This window comes from Vicugna pacos, chromosome 22, assembly GCF_048564905.1.
Source record: "Vicugna pacos chromosome 22, VicPac4, whole genome shotgun sequence".
Classification (NCBI taxonomy): domain Eukaryota; kingdom Metazoa; phylum Chordata; class Mammalia; order Artiodactyla; family Camelidae; genus Vicugna; species Vicugna pacos.
Genome location: NC_133008.1, coordinates 30,375,629 through 30,390,150, shown reverse-complemented (window position 1 = coordinate 30,390,150; position 14,522 = coordinate 30,375,629). Strand labels below are relative to the sequence as shown.

Here is a 14,522-nt window from a genome sequence, read left to right as displayed (position 1 = left end):
AGCCAGGGGTCCCACCCAAGATCACACATGGCAGAGTGAGGGGTGTGGGACCACCACAAGGGAGACAGGCTACAATCTGTGCTGAGGTTTGTGTGGCCGATCCCCAAGCCAGCCAGGCCGGTCTCAGCAGGGTAGGCTGGCACTCAGGCGGGTCCCCACTCCTAAATGTGTGCATGTCAGGACCCCTGCTTCTGGGGGCTGGGGTCTGAGGCTCCTGCTCCCTCCCTTGCCCAGGGGCCTGAGTACGCTTTCGGGTCTGCGTGTCACACGCAGACCAGAGGTGCCAGCTGGCAGCCCAGCCCATCTCCCCAGGGCTTCTCTGAGTCACAGGCTGCTGAGACACGAGGCCCAAAGCCAAGATTTCTGGGACCTACGACTCAGGGGAGTGGGTGGTGGGGGATGGCCACCAGGGCCCAGACAGCAGTTTCCGCTGCACAGGATGGGGCTCGTGGGTGAGGCTCAGAGACCCAGGAAGGCTTGTCTTGGGCGGTGCCCGGGGCTCCCCAGGCAGAGGAGGGAGGGCTGTGAGGTCTGGGCTGGGGGACCAGGCTGGAGGACTCCCGCGGGCCCTACCATGTAGTAACCAGGCAGCAGCTTTTGCAGGAACTCGGCCTCTTTGTGCATCACCGTCTTGATGATGAACTCATCATCGCTAGTGACGTAGAAGAGGGAGCCGCTGGCGCCGGGGTTGGACAGCTCGATCAGTGGCTCGTTGCACAGCGAGTACTGAAAAGGGGGACAGTAAGTGTGCGGGGAGGGTCACCAACACCCTCTTCCCAGGCCCAAGGCCTGGAAGACAAACCCAGAACCAGTCAGTTAGCTCCATTTTACAGATGAGAAAACTGAGGCTCTGAGGGGGAGACTGACTGGCCCAAGGACACACAGTAAAGATTTAAACCTGGGCTAACCCTGCAGCCTGAGTGCTAATCTACTAGAGCATGTTCCTTCTCCTGTTTGTGACAGACAGCTAACCGTGCTGGGTGCCAACACACCTGGCCAAGGCTGGCTTCCCAGCCTCCCCTGAAGCTTGGTGTGGCCACGTCAGCTCTGGCAGTGAGTCGTAGGCAGAAGCTGCTAAGTGGGACCTGGGAAGGATTCCTAAACAGGTAACAGAATCTGGTGTCTGAACTCCTCTCTCTTTCCCACCAGGGCGCTGACTGGAACCCCAGCAGCCATGCTGGACCGCACGCATCTCTGGGACGGAAGCCAGGCACTGGCTAGGCAGAGACTGAAGCTGCGTCTCTGGTGAGCAGCCCTGCCTGGCCCCTCGCATCTCTCCAGCCTCCTCTTCCCACCCACATCCAAGCTCTGCCTCCGCCTTCACTGCCCATTGGCCCACACCCCCTCCCCACCATCAGACAGTAAGTTCTGAGAAAGCAGGGATTTTCAGGTGATTTTGTTCACGTAACAAGAGGGATCCCCAGTGCTTGGCATACAGTAGATGCTCAATTTGTTAAGCAAATGATTAAAGAGCGAGGCCTGTAGGGCTTTTCAGCTGAGTCAACAAAGTACTTGTTGGGGTTAAGGCTGTTTGGATCAGGTTTTCTGTCCCTGGCACCCCCCAATCCTACTGAGCACTGCTGGGATTCATGGACGAGGCCCAGCACGGGGTAAATGTCAGGTGAACATCTGCCGTGTGGACCCGGAGACCGCAGCAGCTCAGGACTGCGGCTGGAGGTGGGGCGGACACGGGGGTGTCACGAGTGCTGCCCCTGCCCCAGCGAATGGCAACGTGCCGGGCCCTCGAGTTAGGTGAGGCTGGGACAGTGGCTCGGGCACGGCAGCACACGGAAGTGACGTGTCCCTTCCAGAAACTGCTTTCCGAGCTACGCCGCCCTGCTGGCCCCCGGCCAAGGTGGCCATGCCACTGGGTGGGAAGTGGGCTGTGACGAGGCTTGGCCCCGAGATCCCTGCCCACCCCGAAGGAAGCAGCCCCAGAGAGGGCCCCCCTTGGCTCTGTACACGCCCCTCGAGATGCCCACTTGGCCCACACAAACCAGCCAGCTCTGGGGGTTAAGAGCCAACTGACTCCAAGGAGCTCAAGCCTGGGATGTGGCCGGACCCCGCGACCACTTGCTGGAGAGCTCAGCCTGACTCTGCCAGGGCCACAGGCAGGGGGAGCCCCGTACCCCAGCAGTCAGCGCACCCCGGCTGGTGGGTAACGCAGGAAGTCAGGGCTCCCCCACCTCCCAGCCAGCCATGGCCAACCCCGGAAGCCACTGAGACCTGGCAGGTCGTGGTGCTGCAGGGATGCCAGAGTCAGGGTGTCACGTACCACATCTGTCATCGGGGAGCTATAAGTGGTGCGGGTGCCTGTCAGAGCCATGGCCTCCCCAGGGGCTGGAGGCATCAGCCTAAGAGGCAGAGGCGGCATGGCCACGGCTGCTGCCCAGACACCACGGCCCTGCACTGACGTGAGGGCCATGACACCTGCCACTGGAGCCAACCAGCCAGGGGGCCTGCAAGACTCAAGGAGCTACACACCCAGGCTTCTCAGAAGACTGCATTCCCTGATCCAGCAACTGGCTCAGAAATGGACATGTGTCCTCAGGTCAGGTAGAGCCAACCTAAGCCCTTCCGGGAGAGGTGGTATGTGGACACCAGGAGGCAGAGCTGGGAGGACAGGCCGCAAGGGGCCACATTTCTAACCTGCAGAGAAAAGCAGGGAAACACACAGAGCCCTGCTGCTCTTGGCCCAGCTCCTAGATCCAGCTATGCCTGAAGCCACAGCTGCCTCTGGGAGCCCAAGCCCTTGAGCCAAAGGCTATTATATATCCATAAGCCTAGGTGCTGGGGTGCTCACAAGCTAGAGCCCACTCCCAGGGCTCCTCAGAGCCCACCAACGGCTGGCCCTAGGTCCCACCCACCACCACCTAGTCTCAGCTCTGCACCTTCCGGACACAGAGCAGGGCTGCACTGCCTGATCTCTCGGGCCGGGTGAGGCCCTGACGAGCACTGGCCAGTGCACTGTGAGTGAAGCGGTGAGAGGTTCCCAGGCTGGAGGACTGAAATGCTGCTGTGAGCCCTCCAGGACTCTCCCTCTGCCGCAGAGACCAGACATTTGGGGTGGGAGCTGCTTGGTCAGCCTGGGTCCCTGAGTGACACTGATGAACACAGCCCCCAGCCAAATCAGGGTGAACACAAAGTGTGAGCAAGAAACACCACTGCATTTTAGGCCATAAAAATGTGGGGGGGGTGCTATTTGTTACCCAGCATAATCTGGCTTGAACTGACTTGATACATGCTGTTCCCACCTCTTATGTGTTACTGACCCCAGGAGCACCAGGAGAGGCAGAATCAGGCACAAGGGAGGCCTTCCTGGGTCCCCTGCCCAAAAGCCACCTGCCACTTTCTCAATACAATCTGACACCCAAGCGTATTTCCATGTACCCCGTGGTGGACTGATGTCTGATCTCAGCCTCGAGAGGTGGTAATGGGTGAGGCTATCAACCCCACCCAGTGTGGTGGAGCCAGAAGCCAGCTCATGTTGCAGTCAACACAGGCCAGGGTATGCTGACTAACAAGCAGCCCCCACATCTCAGTCACACTGTGCCTCTGCTGAGGGTTTGGCTGGGGCTGGGCTCCCTGCTGTCACTCAGGGGCCCAGGTGGGGGCCGCCCTGAATGACCCACTAACACTTTGGGCATCTCCCCTGGAGCAGTGGGGAGACAGTCAGTCCTCACGCCAAGATTCCTGAGGCCTGGTCTCGGCGCTGGGGACACAGCAGTAAGCAAACAGGCTGCATCCCTGCCTCCTGGAGCTGACATTCTAGTTGAAGCCAAATATAGTAAAATGGTGTGTGAAATGGTGATAGAGGACACAAAGAAACATCCCGTGGGGTCAGAGGGCAGAAGTGACGAAGGCTGCTGCAGTGGCCAGGTGGCCAGGGAAGGATGTTCCCTCTGAGGACCTGACATGTGAGCAAAAGAAGGTGGCAGAGCCTATGTAAAGGCCCCAAGCAGGGGCACTTGGCTGGAGGACAGGACAGGGAAGGGGCTGATGTGGCCGGGTGACCCAGGGGACAGTGCAGCGGCCTCAGGAAGGGCCCCGGGGTTGGGCCGAGCAGGTCGGCTTTTACTCCGAGTGTGAAGACAGCCAGGGAGTGACCCAATGTGATCTGTGCCTGAAGAGGAGGCTCAGGGTTCTGGGTGTGAGGCTGACGGGGTGCCCGGGGGCCGTGGGGTCCTGCGCAGGGGTGCCAGTGGAGGGTGAGAAGTGGCTGGATTCTGACACACCGGACAGCAGGTCTGACTGGACTCCCAGCAGCTCAGGGAAGACGGTGGGTGGGGGCGGGATGCCTGCAAGCTGCAGCCAGCACCTGCTCGGCCATCTGTCCGCCCAGCTCTGCCCACAGCCAGGAGCCACAAACATCCATGGAACACAGAGGCCCCTGCCCAGGCGCACCCTCTGCCAGGCCAGCCCCGGACCCTCAGCCACTCTCGCCACCTTCGGGCACAAGTTACAGCAACCACGCTGCACGAGAGGCACACCAAGCAGGAAGGCAGCAGAAAGAGGTGCCCAGCCCTGTGCAAACGCAGTCTGTGAGCAGAGAACATTCTGGAACTAAACGGCCGACAGCTGCCTCTGGCGGGTGGCTCGGTTGAGGCCGTGGGTCTTGGGCCCCACTGGGCACTGCCCTGACAGGGGTCAACAGCAAGCGGGGGCTCTGGAGCCCGGTGACCCACAGGCCGGACGTGGGGCCACGGGCACACGCCCCCGGGCGTGCCCCTCCTCCGCTGGCGCCAAGCCCAACAGGCGAGCGCGGGTTCAGGATGCGGCCCCCACCGCCCGCCTCACACCTGCTGCCCCGAGCGGAGGCTACAGGCATTTAACCCCCGGACAGCACAGGGGTCTCACAAGTGGGGAGGATGACTGCACCCCATAAAACTGAGGCCTGCTGCTGCTGCCATAAGAGAGACTCCTGCCACCGGGGGCTGAGGCCATGGCTGTGGAAAAGGGAGGACCCCGGGTGGGGGAAGGCAGAGGGGAGGCTGGGGTTGCGACCGGGCGCCTGACCTGCCCCCCGCCCGCCGCGTGGGCTTCACTCCTGTAGCTCAGAGCGACCAGCCCGCAGGCTGGGGGGCTCTGCTTGCCCTCCGCCGAGCACCCCGTTTCTGTGCTGCACTCCCTGCTTGCTCCCACAGCCGACTCCACCTGCTCCCACCCTCTGCGTTCCCAGAACAGAGATGCCCCGGGTCTGAACCTTCCACTGAGTTTCCAGCAAGCCAGGGCCCCGGGGCCCAGAACACCCAGGCCATCTCCTTCCTCCAGCTGCCCTTCCAGGCTCCCTCCTCTCTGCGGCCTGTGCTGGAGGTCGCAGGGCTGCGGCCCGCCTGTCCGGGCCCTGGGGGTGGGACACGCACATGGGAACGCTCCCCCTCAGAAAAGCAAGGAGAACGCAGGCTGAAGGTCACCCAGGTGGGGCCAGACCCCTGAGGCTCCCACGCTTCTCTTATCAAGTTGGAGATCAGGCCCCTGCCAGCTCCCCTCTGTGGACAGCAGCTCCACTGGTCCGCTCCCCACTAATGGACACTGAGACCGTTTCTCCGACTGTGGATAATGTCGAGGGTTCCCCTTCTGGGGACGCGCTGAGAGTCTAGGTGATCAGGTGTTACGTCTACTGTGGAACCACCAGGCTCCACACTGAACACTTTTCACTCTGTGGAGCTCACAAACGAGTGGGAATGTCTTCAAGGAGCTGGGACGGGGGCAGGAGGGGAGAAGCCACGAGCGGGACACGAGGCTGCAGTCAGAGTGCCAGGCCTTGGCCTGGGCCAGGGTGCCGTGACTCCTGGGCACTGGCCGGAGCTGGAGAGCCCTGGGTGACACGTGCTCCTAGCCGGAGCCAACTCCAGTTTCCCACAGACTGAAAACCAGATGGGGACACTGAGAGCACAGCCAGGGCCCTCCAGGCACCCGGGACGGGCTGACCCCTAGGGGTGGCAGGTAGAGGATCAGAAACGGATGCCTCCCTGGTGTGAAGTTACAGCACAGTGACCAGGTGGGCGTGGAGCAGACCACGGACCTTCGGAAGCGCAGACTCTGGCTGGTGACCCCGGCGCTGCTGCCGTGAGGCACCGTCTGTACGTGGCCTCCAGGAGTCCTGACCATGGGTGCAAGGTCAACGAGCTGCCTGGCCTAGGTTTTGCTTTTTCTAACTTGAGAGCCTAAAGCCAGGAGCCAGGGTGACAGAGTCCAGGCTGGTGCCCCAAGCGCAGGTGAGGTCTGTGATGGGCAGTCCCCCTAGGATGCGCACGGGAGGTGCTAACGTCTGTGGTACCAGCCGGCTCTCCCCAGGGCACACTCTGACTAAGAGGCCGCGTGGAGGGGGGAGGTGCCCGGCTGGCCGTCAGCATGGGCCGAGTCCTGCCATCGACACAGGGGGCTTAGAAGAGACCCACCTCCAGCTGAGTTCCCTTGAGGCCCCCACCCCGCCCAACCCCATCACAACCCGTGCAGGAGGCCAGTGATGTCGCACCCACAGTCCGTCCCACAGAGACCCAGAGACGATACACAGGTGGCGAACTGAGCCACTGAGTCCAGGCTCACGCTGGGTCACAGGCCAGTCAGCTCACCAAGTAGTCATCCGGCCGGATCCCAAAGAGCTCCCGGAAGTAGCGGAAGGCGACGGGTGCATAGGTCTTGAACCTGAAGTCCTGGAAGTGGTGGGCGGGGGTGAGGTTGCTGCCTTCACTGCAGAGGGAGCAGGGAAGCCTGTGAGGGTCCATGGCTTGGGTGCCTCTCCCCTCCCCAACCTGACGCCTCGCCTCCCCCAGGCACTAGATGGCTAATCCAATCCAAAAAGCAACATGGGGCTCCTGATGGGACAAAGGGCCCTGGCCGGTCTCAGGCTGTCCCCTAAAGACCACCCTCCTTTCCTTCATTAGCAACGGAGCCCATGGCATTGGCTGGGCACACGGCCACCCACAGTAAGACCACTTCCAGCCTCTCCCGCAGCCTGCTGGTGTGGTCCGAGGACTGTGCTCAGCCAATCGGCTGTGAGTGGTGGAGGAATGACACGCGCCCTTTCTTGGTCATGCCCATAAAGGGCAGGGGTATGTGCTCTCCTCCTCCTTTGTGCTGTGGGAATGCAGGTGCGATGGCAGGAGCCTGCGCAGCCACCAGGGAACAGTGGTTAATAAAGCAGCACACTGAAGATGGCAGAGCAGTCAGAAGGAATGTGGGCCCCAACACTGTGGAGCCACCCAACTAGCCCTGGACTGCCTGTCTGTGCGTGTGTGCGTGTGTGCGTGTGTGTGTATGAGAGACAGAGAGAAAGAGAGAGAGAGAGGGAGGGAGGGATAGAAAGAGAAACAACAAACTTCTATCTTTTCCTATTTTTAAAAAATCACCATTATATTGCATCCTACTGGTTTAGCAGCTAACTGATATCCTGACTGACACAGGGCTGGACCGCAAAGCCAAGGCGACTCCAGGAGGGGCCTGTGCTGTTGTGGGCAGAGAAAGGAGCTCAGAGGATCTGAAGGCTGCTTCCCATTGTGCTGTCTGTCTGCAGGGCGAGGCTGCAGCCCTGGGAGGCTGCCTGCGCGGGCCAGGCCTGGACCCACCTGGGGAAGAAGATGCTCTCCACAACATAGAAGTCCTGCATGAGCACGTCGCGCTCTGGCTTGGAGCTCAGGTTGCCCACGGTGTAGCCGATGCCCAGCTGGATGGCCCCCTTCAAGGTGGAGGACGTGGTCTGTGGGAGAAACCGAGCCGCATCAAGACCCCCGGAACTGATCCCCACCCCCTACCCAGCCACCAGGGTGAGAGGCAGGATGGGAAGCCCCCTCGGGACAGGGATGAGGGCAGTATCTGGCAGCTTGGTCCCTGACACCCACCCCTGTGGGGCCCCCAGGCATTCCAGGCCCATCAGACATGCTGCCCTCGGGCCTGTCACTCAGCACACAAGATCACACAGCAAGGAAGAGGCCTAGCTGAGATGCCAACACCACTTCTCAGGGCCCCAAGGCCTATTTTCTATCAATTCTAGAAAGTTCTCACATCTTAAAACTGCCCCAACTCAGCAAGGGTCTAACCGCTGGCAGGGCTCTCTCAGCAGAAGGCCCTGTACGCAGTGCGGCCGGGGCTTCATGTCTGCAGACCTGGGCTCCTCCTGCCCGCCTTCAAGGAGCTCTGCCCCGCCACAGTGGGGGCGGCTCTGCCTCTCCGCACCTCAGCTTCCGACCCCAGTGGGGGGCACAGGCGACAGTGCCGGCCCTCCTGAGGCTGCCGCCAAGCCTGCCCACCTGCGGAAGCACCTGTACCTCTCTCAGCACCGCTGTTCACGTCACCCTCACCCTGAGCTCTAGGCAAGGCGCCTCCTGAGGAGAGACCCTCGACCCCCAGTGCCCCCGTCCCAGAAGCAAGCCCTTCCCCCGCGCCAGGTCGCCCGGCCTCAGTCGCTTCTCCTGAAGCCCCCGAGATCCACTCCCTCAAGATGCCATCGACTGAACAGGATTCTGCAGAAAAGACACACAGACCGCCAAGAGCACAGGCAAAGGTGGAGACACAGTGAGACCTGCTTCCCACACCCTGGGAGGGGCGTGATCAGACAGACGGACAGCCGGTGTCGAGGGGATGGGAGGATGGAGACCCCTGCTCGGCTGCTGGGGATGGAAGATGCGCGGCCGCTGCCGGCAGTCTGCGTCTCCTCCCACAAAGCCTGCGGGACCCAGCGGCTCCACTCCCAGGCGTGCGGCCTAGAGACGGACAAGCATGGCGCACAGACACCCTCACGCAGGCCTGCCCGGCAGCGCCGCTCGCTGTCGCTGAAAACCGGAAACCCAAGTGCCCAGCAATAGAGGAGCAGATACAGGAAACAGGTCCCTCCACACGAGGGAGCATCACTCCGCCAGGGAGGGCGAGCAGCCCTGACACCCGCTGCCACGGGGACGGACCCCGAGAGCACGGTGCTCAGGGAGAGAAGCAGACACAGAAGGGCACAGTGGGTGTCCATGGATGTGAGACGTCCGGAACAAGCCAGTTCCTAGAGAGAGGAAGTGGGTTCCTGGTATAGGGGCTTGGGGGGGCCTGGGGTACTTGCTGTTGGGGATGGGTTTCTTTTCAAGGCGACAGAAAAGTTCTAAAATTGACTGCGGCAATGGCTGCATGGCTCCGAGTGCTCTAGAAACCAGCTAACTGTGCACTTCAAAAGCATGACTCACTGGGGGCGTGCCCGCGCTCAGCAGAGCGGGTGTATCAGGAGGTGTGACAAGGCGGGGGGACCAGCAGCCACGGTCCCAGCTCCCGGAACAGCCCTGGCCCGACCTGACCTCAGAGCCTCCCTCACCGCTGCCTCAGCCCCGCTTTCCAAGCTGTGGTCTCCTCTCTAGACCAGTCAGCAGGGCGGGGGGGGGGTGCAGCCTTGGTGACCAGCTGTCCCCAGGATGACATGCAGCAGGAGCCTCCCTGGACCGAGAGCAACCGCCTGCAGCCGAACGCCACGCCCGCCCCCGGCTTCCTCGCCAGCCCCGCCGGCCGAGCGCAGAGCAGGAACCTTCTTGTAGGTGGTCTCTCCGGACGCGTCCACTCCCCGATGGCCCAGCTTCTTCCCGTGGCCGGGGCCTGGCTGTCCTGTCATCAGCGGGGCCTGGAGGAGAGAAGCAGGCAGTGTTCAAGACGGGCGGGGGCCAGGGTGCTGGGGCAATCCTGGCAGGAAAGGGCTGTGCCTGTTGTGGGGCCCAGGGTGGGGGCTGGTGTGGGTGGGCCACACCAGGCCCAGGACTTCCCACTCCTCCAGAAAAGCAGGAGGCTGGCCACCCCGTCCACCTGCAGGCGGCGGGAGAAGAGCCCCAGTTACAGGTCTCCCCTCAGCACTGCTGACACCCGGCTGGTCACTGTCTGGGGGCGTCCTGGGTGCTGGGGGGTGTGGAGCAGCATCCCTGGCCCCACCCCCTCAATATCAGAAGCCCTCTGTCGTAACGACCACAGATGCTCCCTCCACACGACACGGCCCTGGAGAGACCCTCTGGGTTGGAATGACTGCCAACAGCATCTCCTCCCTGAGCGAGGAGGTCCCGCTGGCCTGGGAGTGGGTCAGCTCCTGTAAGCTCTAAGAGCCAGACATGGCAGTTGTGACATCCCAGCAAAGTTGTCTGGAAGCCACTGGCCCCGTGTGTGACACCACAGGGGGAGGATGGCGTACGGGGCCAGGGGGCCTGGAGGGCTACAGAAGCCAGCTCAGAGCCGCGGCCCAAGGCTGGCCAGCAGACAGGAACTGTGGCTCCACTGGTTACTGATATTTAAGAAGCACCTGCTGTGTACCTACCACCATTCCGAGAGCTCAGACCAGGCTGTTCTGCACACTGGCCACCAGGGGGCGGGCTCTCCTCAGGGAAGGTTTGTTGCCACCCAGCTCTGCACCCCTTGCTGGCCCCCCCGTCCTGGGCCTGGACGCCCCCCCAGGGCCCCAGCAGGTGGAAAAAGCCCTCCTCAGAAAGATCCTGAGTGCCCGGTGGCATCCTGGAGAGGAGCCTGGCTGGGAGGGAAGGCGGACACCTGGGTGGGGGTTGTGGGTGGGGGTTGGGTGACAGGGCTCCTGCTACTCCAGGCACAGGTGTGTGATACCTGGGATCCCTCTAACCCACTGCCCACGGCTCCTCAGACAACAGGGCTCACGGACCCCTCGCAGGTGGCCACCAGGAGTGACTGGAAATTATCCAAGGACTGGGCACCCGCGCCCACAGACAGCCAGGAGGCACATGCACACGCCAGTGGCCACCAGCAGGAAAGCTGTCCAGGGACAGGAGTGGGAGGCATCCAGAGGGGCACCATCCTGGAGGCACTGTTGGCCAGCACAGGCACCGCCCCTCCAGGCCCCCTCGGCCTCCTGGGCCCAGGGCTGGGTCCTCGGGGCTCTGCCCACCCCACCCTCCACATTCCTCCCTGAAACTCAAGACGCTGGCAGGACAGATGGGACTTTCACCGTCTGATGACAGGTGCTTATTTGCTTTGCCAGCACCTGGGGACCAGAGAGGCGCAGTGAGATACGGAGGCCACAGAGCAGGATGCGGGCCCAGAGCTTGCTCGTCCGCCCTCAGGGGGCGGGTCAGCGTGGGGCCCGCAGGACACTCACCTCCACCGGAGTCGTCCTTTTCTGGGCCGAACCTGAGGGCGAGAAGGAGGACTTCAGTCTGGCAGGTGGCCGGGCCTCCGCCGTCAGCGGTCCCCTCCACACACGCCCTGGCCCCCAGCGTGGGTCCCAGGGACCCTGCACGGGGACAGTTCTGGAGACAGGATGGCCGAGGTGCAGGACTGACGGAGCGCTGTCAGGAGCAGGGCAGCCAGCGCCTGGGCCTCATGGTGCAGGGAGGAGAGAGGGCACAGCCCACCGCCTGGAGGGCACAGTCGGGGGCCCAGGGCTGGGGCAGCCAAGGATGCTCCCTGGTTCCCATCCACACAGCCCCCAGCTGGGACTGTGGAAGAAGGCTCCTGGCAGGAAGGCCAGCAAGTTCCGTCTCTCAGGACCATTCGCTCCAATCCCCGGGCCCCAGGGAGAGGTCTCGGGCCAACCACTGGCCCCTCTGAGCTTGGTGTCCTCACCCAGGACGCAGGCTCCTGCTGAGGATTATCTTCGGTGAGTGTGGTCGGCAGATCCACCGCTGCCCGCCCCCCGCCCAGCAAGGACATCCACATTCTGATCCCAGGATGGGCTTTGCAGGCGGAGTTAAGTTAAGGCCCCCGGGATGGGGGTGACCCTGGACTCCCCGGAGTACCCCGTGTCCTCACAGAGTCCTCATCAGAGGGAGGCGGGAGGTCAGAGTCAGAGAGAGACGGGGATGCTGCGCTGCTGGCGGTGAGGATGGAGGGGGGCCACGAGCCAGGGATGCGGCGCCTCTGGAAGCTGGAAGAGGCAGGAGCCGCTTCTCCCTGGAGCCTCCGGAGGGACCAGTCCTTCCCACGCTCGGTTTAGCCCCGTGGGGACTAAGTCGGACCCCTGACCTCCAGAACTGTGAGAGAATCATTCTGTGCTGTTTTAGACCAAGTTTGTGGTGATCTGTCACATCTGCAACAGGAAATTCATACATTCGTCTCTGCCAGGTGTCAGCTTGGAGACAGGAGGCAGGGGTGACCAGGACAGACCTGGCCACCCCCCCACCAAAGGGCTCACAGTCAGAGGGGAGCAGACAATGGCCTGGACAGTGGAGCGAGGGCCAGGAGGGTGACTTGGAAAGCAGGTGGGGGAGCAGCAAGGGAGGCCTTGGGCTTTTGCCCTCAGGGAGGTGGGACCCCTGCAGCGCTGTGGGCACAGGAGGGCCCTGAATGAGGGCCTCACAGGCGCCCTCCGGTGGTCTCTGTGGAGGAGGACAGACTGTGGGGGTGAGGGTGGGAGCTACTGGTCTGGGGGTGATGACGGGGTGGGCCAGGGTAGCCAAAGTGGAGGGAGCAAGTAATAAGTGGGTGGGCTCTGGGGAGATCTGACACCAGAACAGACAGGCTGCGCCTCCCAGAGGCGGACTGAAGAAAAGCAAGGAGTCGGGAGTAACCAAGGGCTCTGGAGGAGCTCACAGAGGATGGCGCTGCCTTGGCTGAGACCGGGACAGGGCAGCAGTGGGTCTGGGGATGGCTGGGTGCTGGGTGGCCACACTGAGTGTGAGCGCCTGTGAGCCTCCCAAGTGGGGACGTTGAGGGCCAGCTGGGCCCCAAATCAGGAGCTCAGGGGAGGCCGGGGCTGGAGATAGGGCTGTGGGCAGCTATCTAGGGGAGACAGGGTTGCAGCCCCAGGAGTGGACAGGCTGCCTGAGAGGGGTGTGGGTGGGGAGGGGAGAGGCCCGAGGACCCAGGCCTGGGTTCACGAGGGACAGGGGCCCAAGCGGCCCAGTTGAGGGGTCAGGACACCCACTCTGTCCATCTTCTTCTAACTCCCAGCTCGGGTCAGGGCTGGGGAGTGGGCAGTGACTGCTAAGCAGGATGGGGTTCCCTCTGGGAGGATGATAATGTTCTGGAATCAGTGGTTTAACGGCCGCATAACATGGGGAAGACACAAACACTGAACTATATGCTTAAAAGTGACCTTTATGGTACCTGTGCAATATCAATTCTCTCAATAAAAACCATCAACACGATATGATGGCTGTGGTGCGGCCAGGCTGGCTGGGTGTGGACTCCTAACGGCCACCCCCCAGGTGCCTATCTGTGCATGCCAGGCACCGGGTGCCGAGACCCCCATGGGATGGCCCAGGTAGGGAAACGGGCTGCGTGGGCAGCGGGCTGAGGCCACGGTCGCGGCAGCAGGCCCCACAGGAGGACCCCGCCTGCAGAACAAAGCTGACAGGCCCTGGAAGGCTGACGACTGCACCAGGACGGGGCCCACCAGCCACATGTGCCCACTGGCGACGTGAGGGGCCCCCAGCCCGGCCTTGGGGACGAACTGGGCTCAGCCCATCCCGAGGCCCAGCAGGCGGCAAGCAGTGGCGGAAGGTGCTGGAAAGCTGATATAATATTTTCGTTGGCCGACCAACAGCAGAACAATTCATGGGCTTGCATCTGGGGTGTGGGGGGAAGGAAGAGGGGCAGAGGCAGGAAGCGGCGGTGGGCCGGGTGGAACGTTCCAGACCTCATCTGGGGGCCCTGGTGTCGCTGACTTGGGCCAGCTGCCCTCCTGGGGCACCTGGGCCCAGGGCCCACCCCCATGCCCCCAAGCTGGTCCAACACTGAGGTCCTGACTCCCACCTCCCAAGGCCTCTGCACTCTCAGGCCTGTTGGGCAGCGCGGTCCTGCCAACACCATGCCCTCAGGACACCCAGCTGACTGAGTGGCACCTCGGGGTCTCCCCTCTTGGTGCCTAGGGCCCCCCTCCCCAGGCCTCTGTAGGACTCACATGCTGGCTGATAAACAGGGACCGGCCCCTACCCCGAACATCCCCAGATGGGCTCCCCGCTGGCCCAGGTCACAGGGTGGGGGCAGAGCCCTTCACAACCTCCCAGTCCTGCCATCCGCACGCTGCACTCACTCGGTGAAATTTCCATTTGGAACCTTGTCGGTAAACCCTGTGACCAGGTGACCCCGTAGCAGGAGGTCACAAGGTTCCCATGCCCACTCCCACCAGCCGGGCCAGGGACCATGCCAAGACGTCAGGCTTCTCCCAGCCCAAGACGTGACCAATTATCTTTTGAATGAGCCACACCATTTTCGAGGAAATTAAGTTTTAAAAATAGCCTAGGGGAGGGGGAAGCGAGAGGCACTGCAGAGCGGGGGTGATCTGGGGGCACAGCTGTGCGGGGGGGCTGTGTCTGGCCCCCCAGACACCCAGAGGCCTGCGGACAGAGGGACGCCACACCCCCTCCCCCGCACTCACAGGACTGCTCCTCCACATCTGACATGGAAACAGGCCGAGAAAGCTCACCAAGGACCCAGGGAGGGGCCGTAGCATCTGTCCTTCAGCAAGGTCACTAGGGTCCACCTTGAAGTCTACCCAGGATCTTCCACTGCTCCCTGCTCTGCTCAAACCCCGTCACTGCCCCCTGGACCCGCGTAGTCCCCTCCACCCTGGTCCCTGGCTCCCGCCCTCATTTCCACAG

General features: G+C 62.6%; 1 protein-coding gene across 12 annotated transcripts in view; it reads right to left on the bottom strand.

Annotated features, from left to right (window-relative positions):
* Nucleotides 1–14,522, bottom strand: part of PIP5K1C (phosphatidylinositol-4-phosphate 5-kinase type 1 gamma) — a 55,735-nt gene that overhangs the window by 18,905 nt on the left and 22,308 nt on the right. For 10 of the 12 annotated variants that reach the window (XM_072947978.1, XM_072947981.1, XM_072947984.1 and 7 more), the window contains 5 exons: nucleotides 11,078–11,109; nucleotides 9,500–9,592; nucleotides 7,569–7,699; nucleotides 6,576–6,693; nucleotides 574–726 (listed from right to left, as the gene is read on the bottom strand). In XM_072947978.1, coding sequence (XP_072804079.1) covers nucleotides 574–726; nucleotides 6,576–6,693; nucleotides 7,569–7,699; nucleotides 9,500–9,592; nucleotides 11,078–11,109 — 527 coding nt within the window. Of the gene's footprint in view, nucleotides 1–573; nucleotides 727–6,575; nucleotides 6,694–7,568; nucleotides 7,700–9,499; nucleotides 9,593–11,077; nucleotides 11,110–11,544; nucleotides 11,622–14,299; nucleotides 14,374–14,522 lie in introns of those variants that run through there. The other 2 variants (XM_072947983.1, XM_072947985.1) reach the window with 2 other exon arrangements.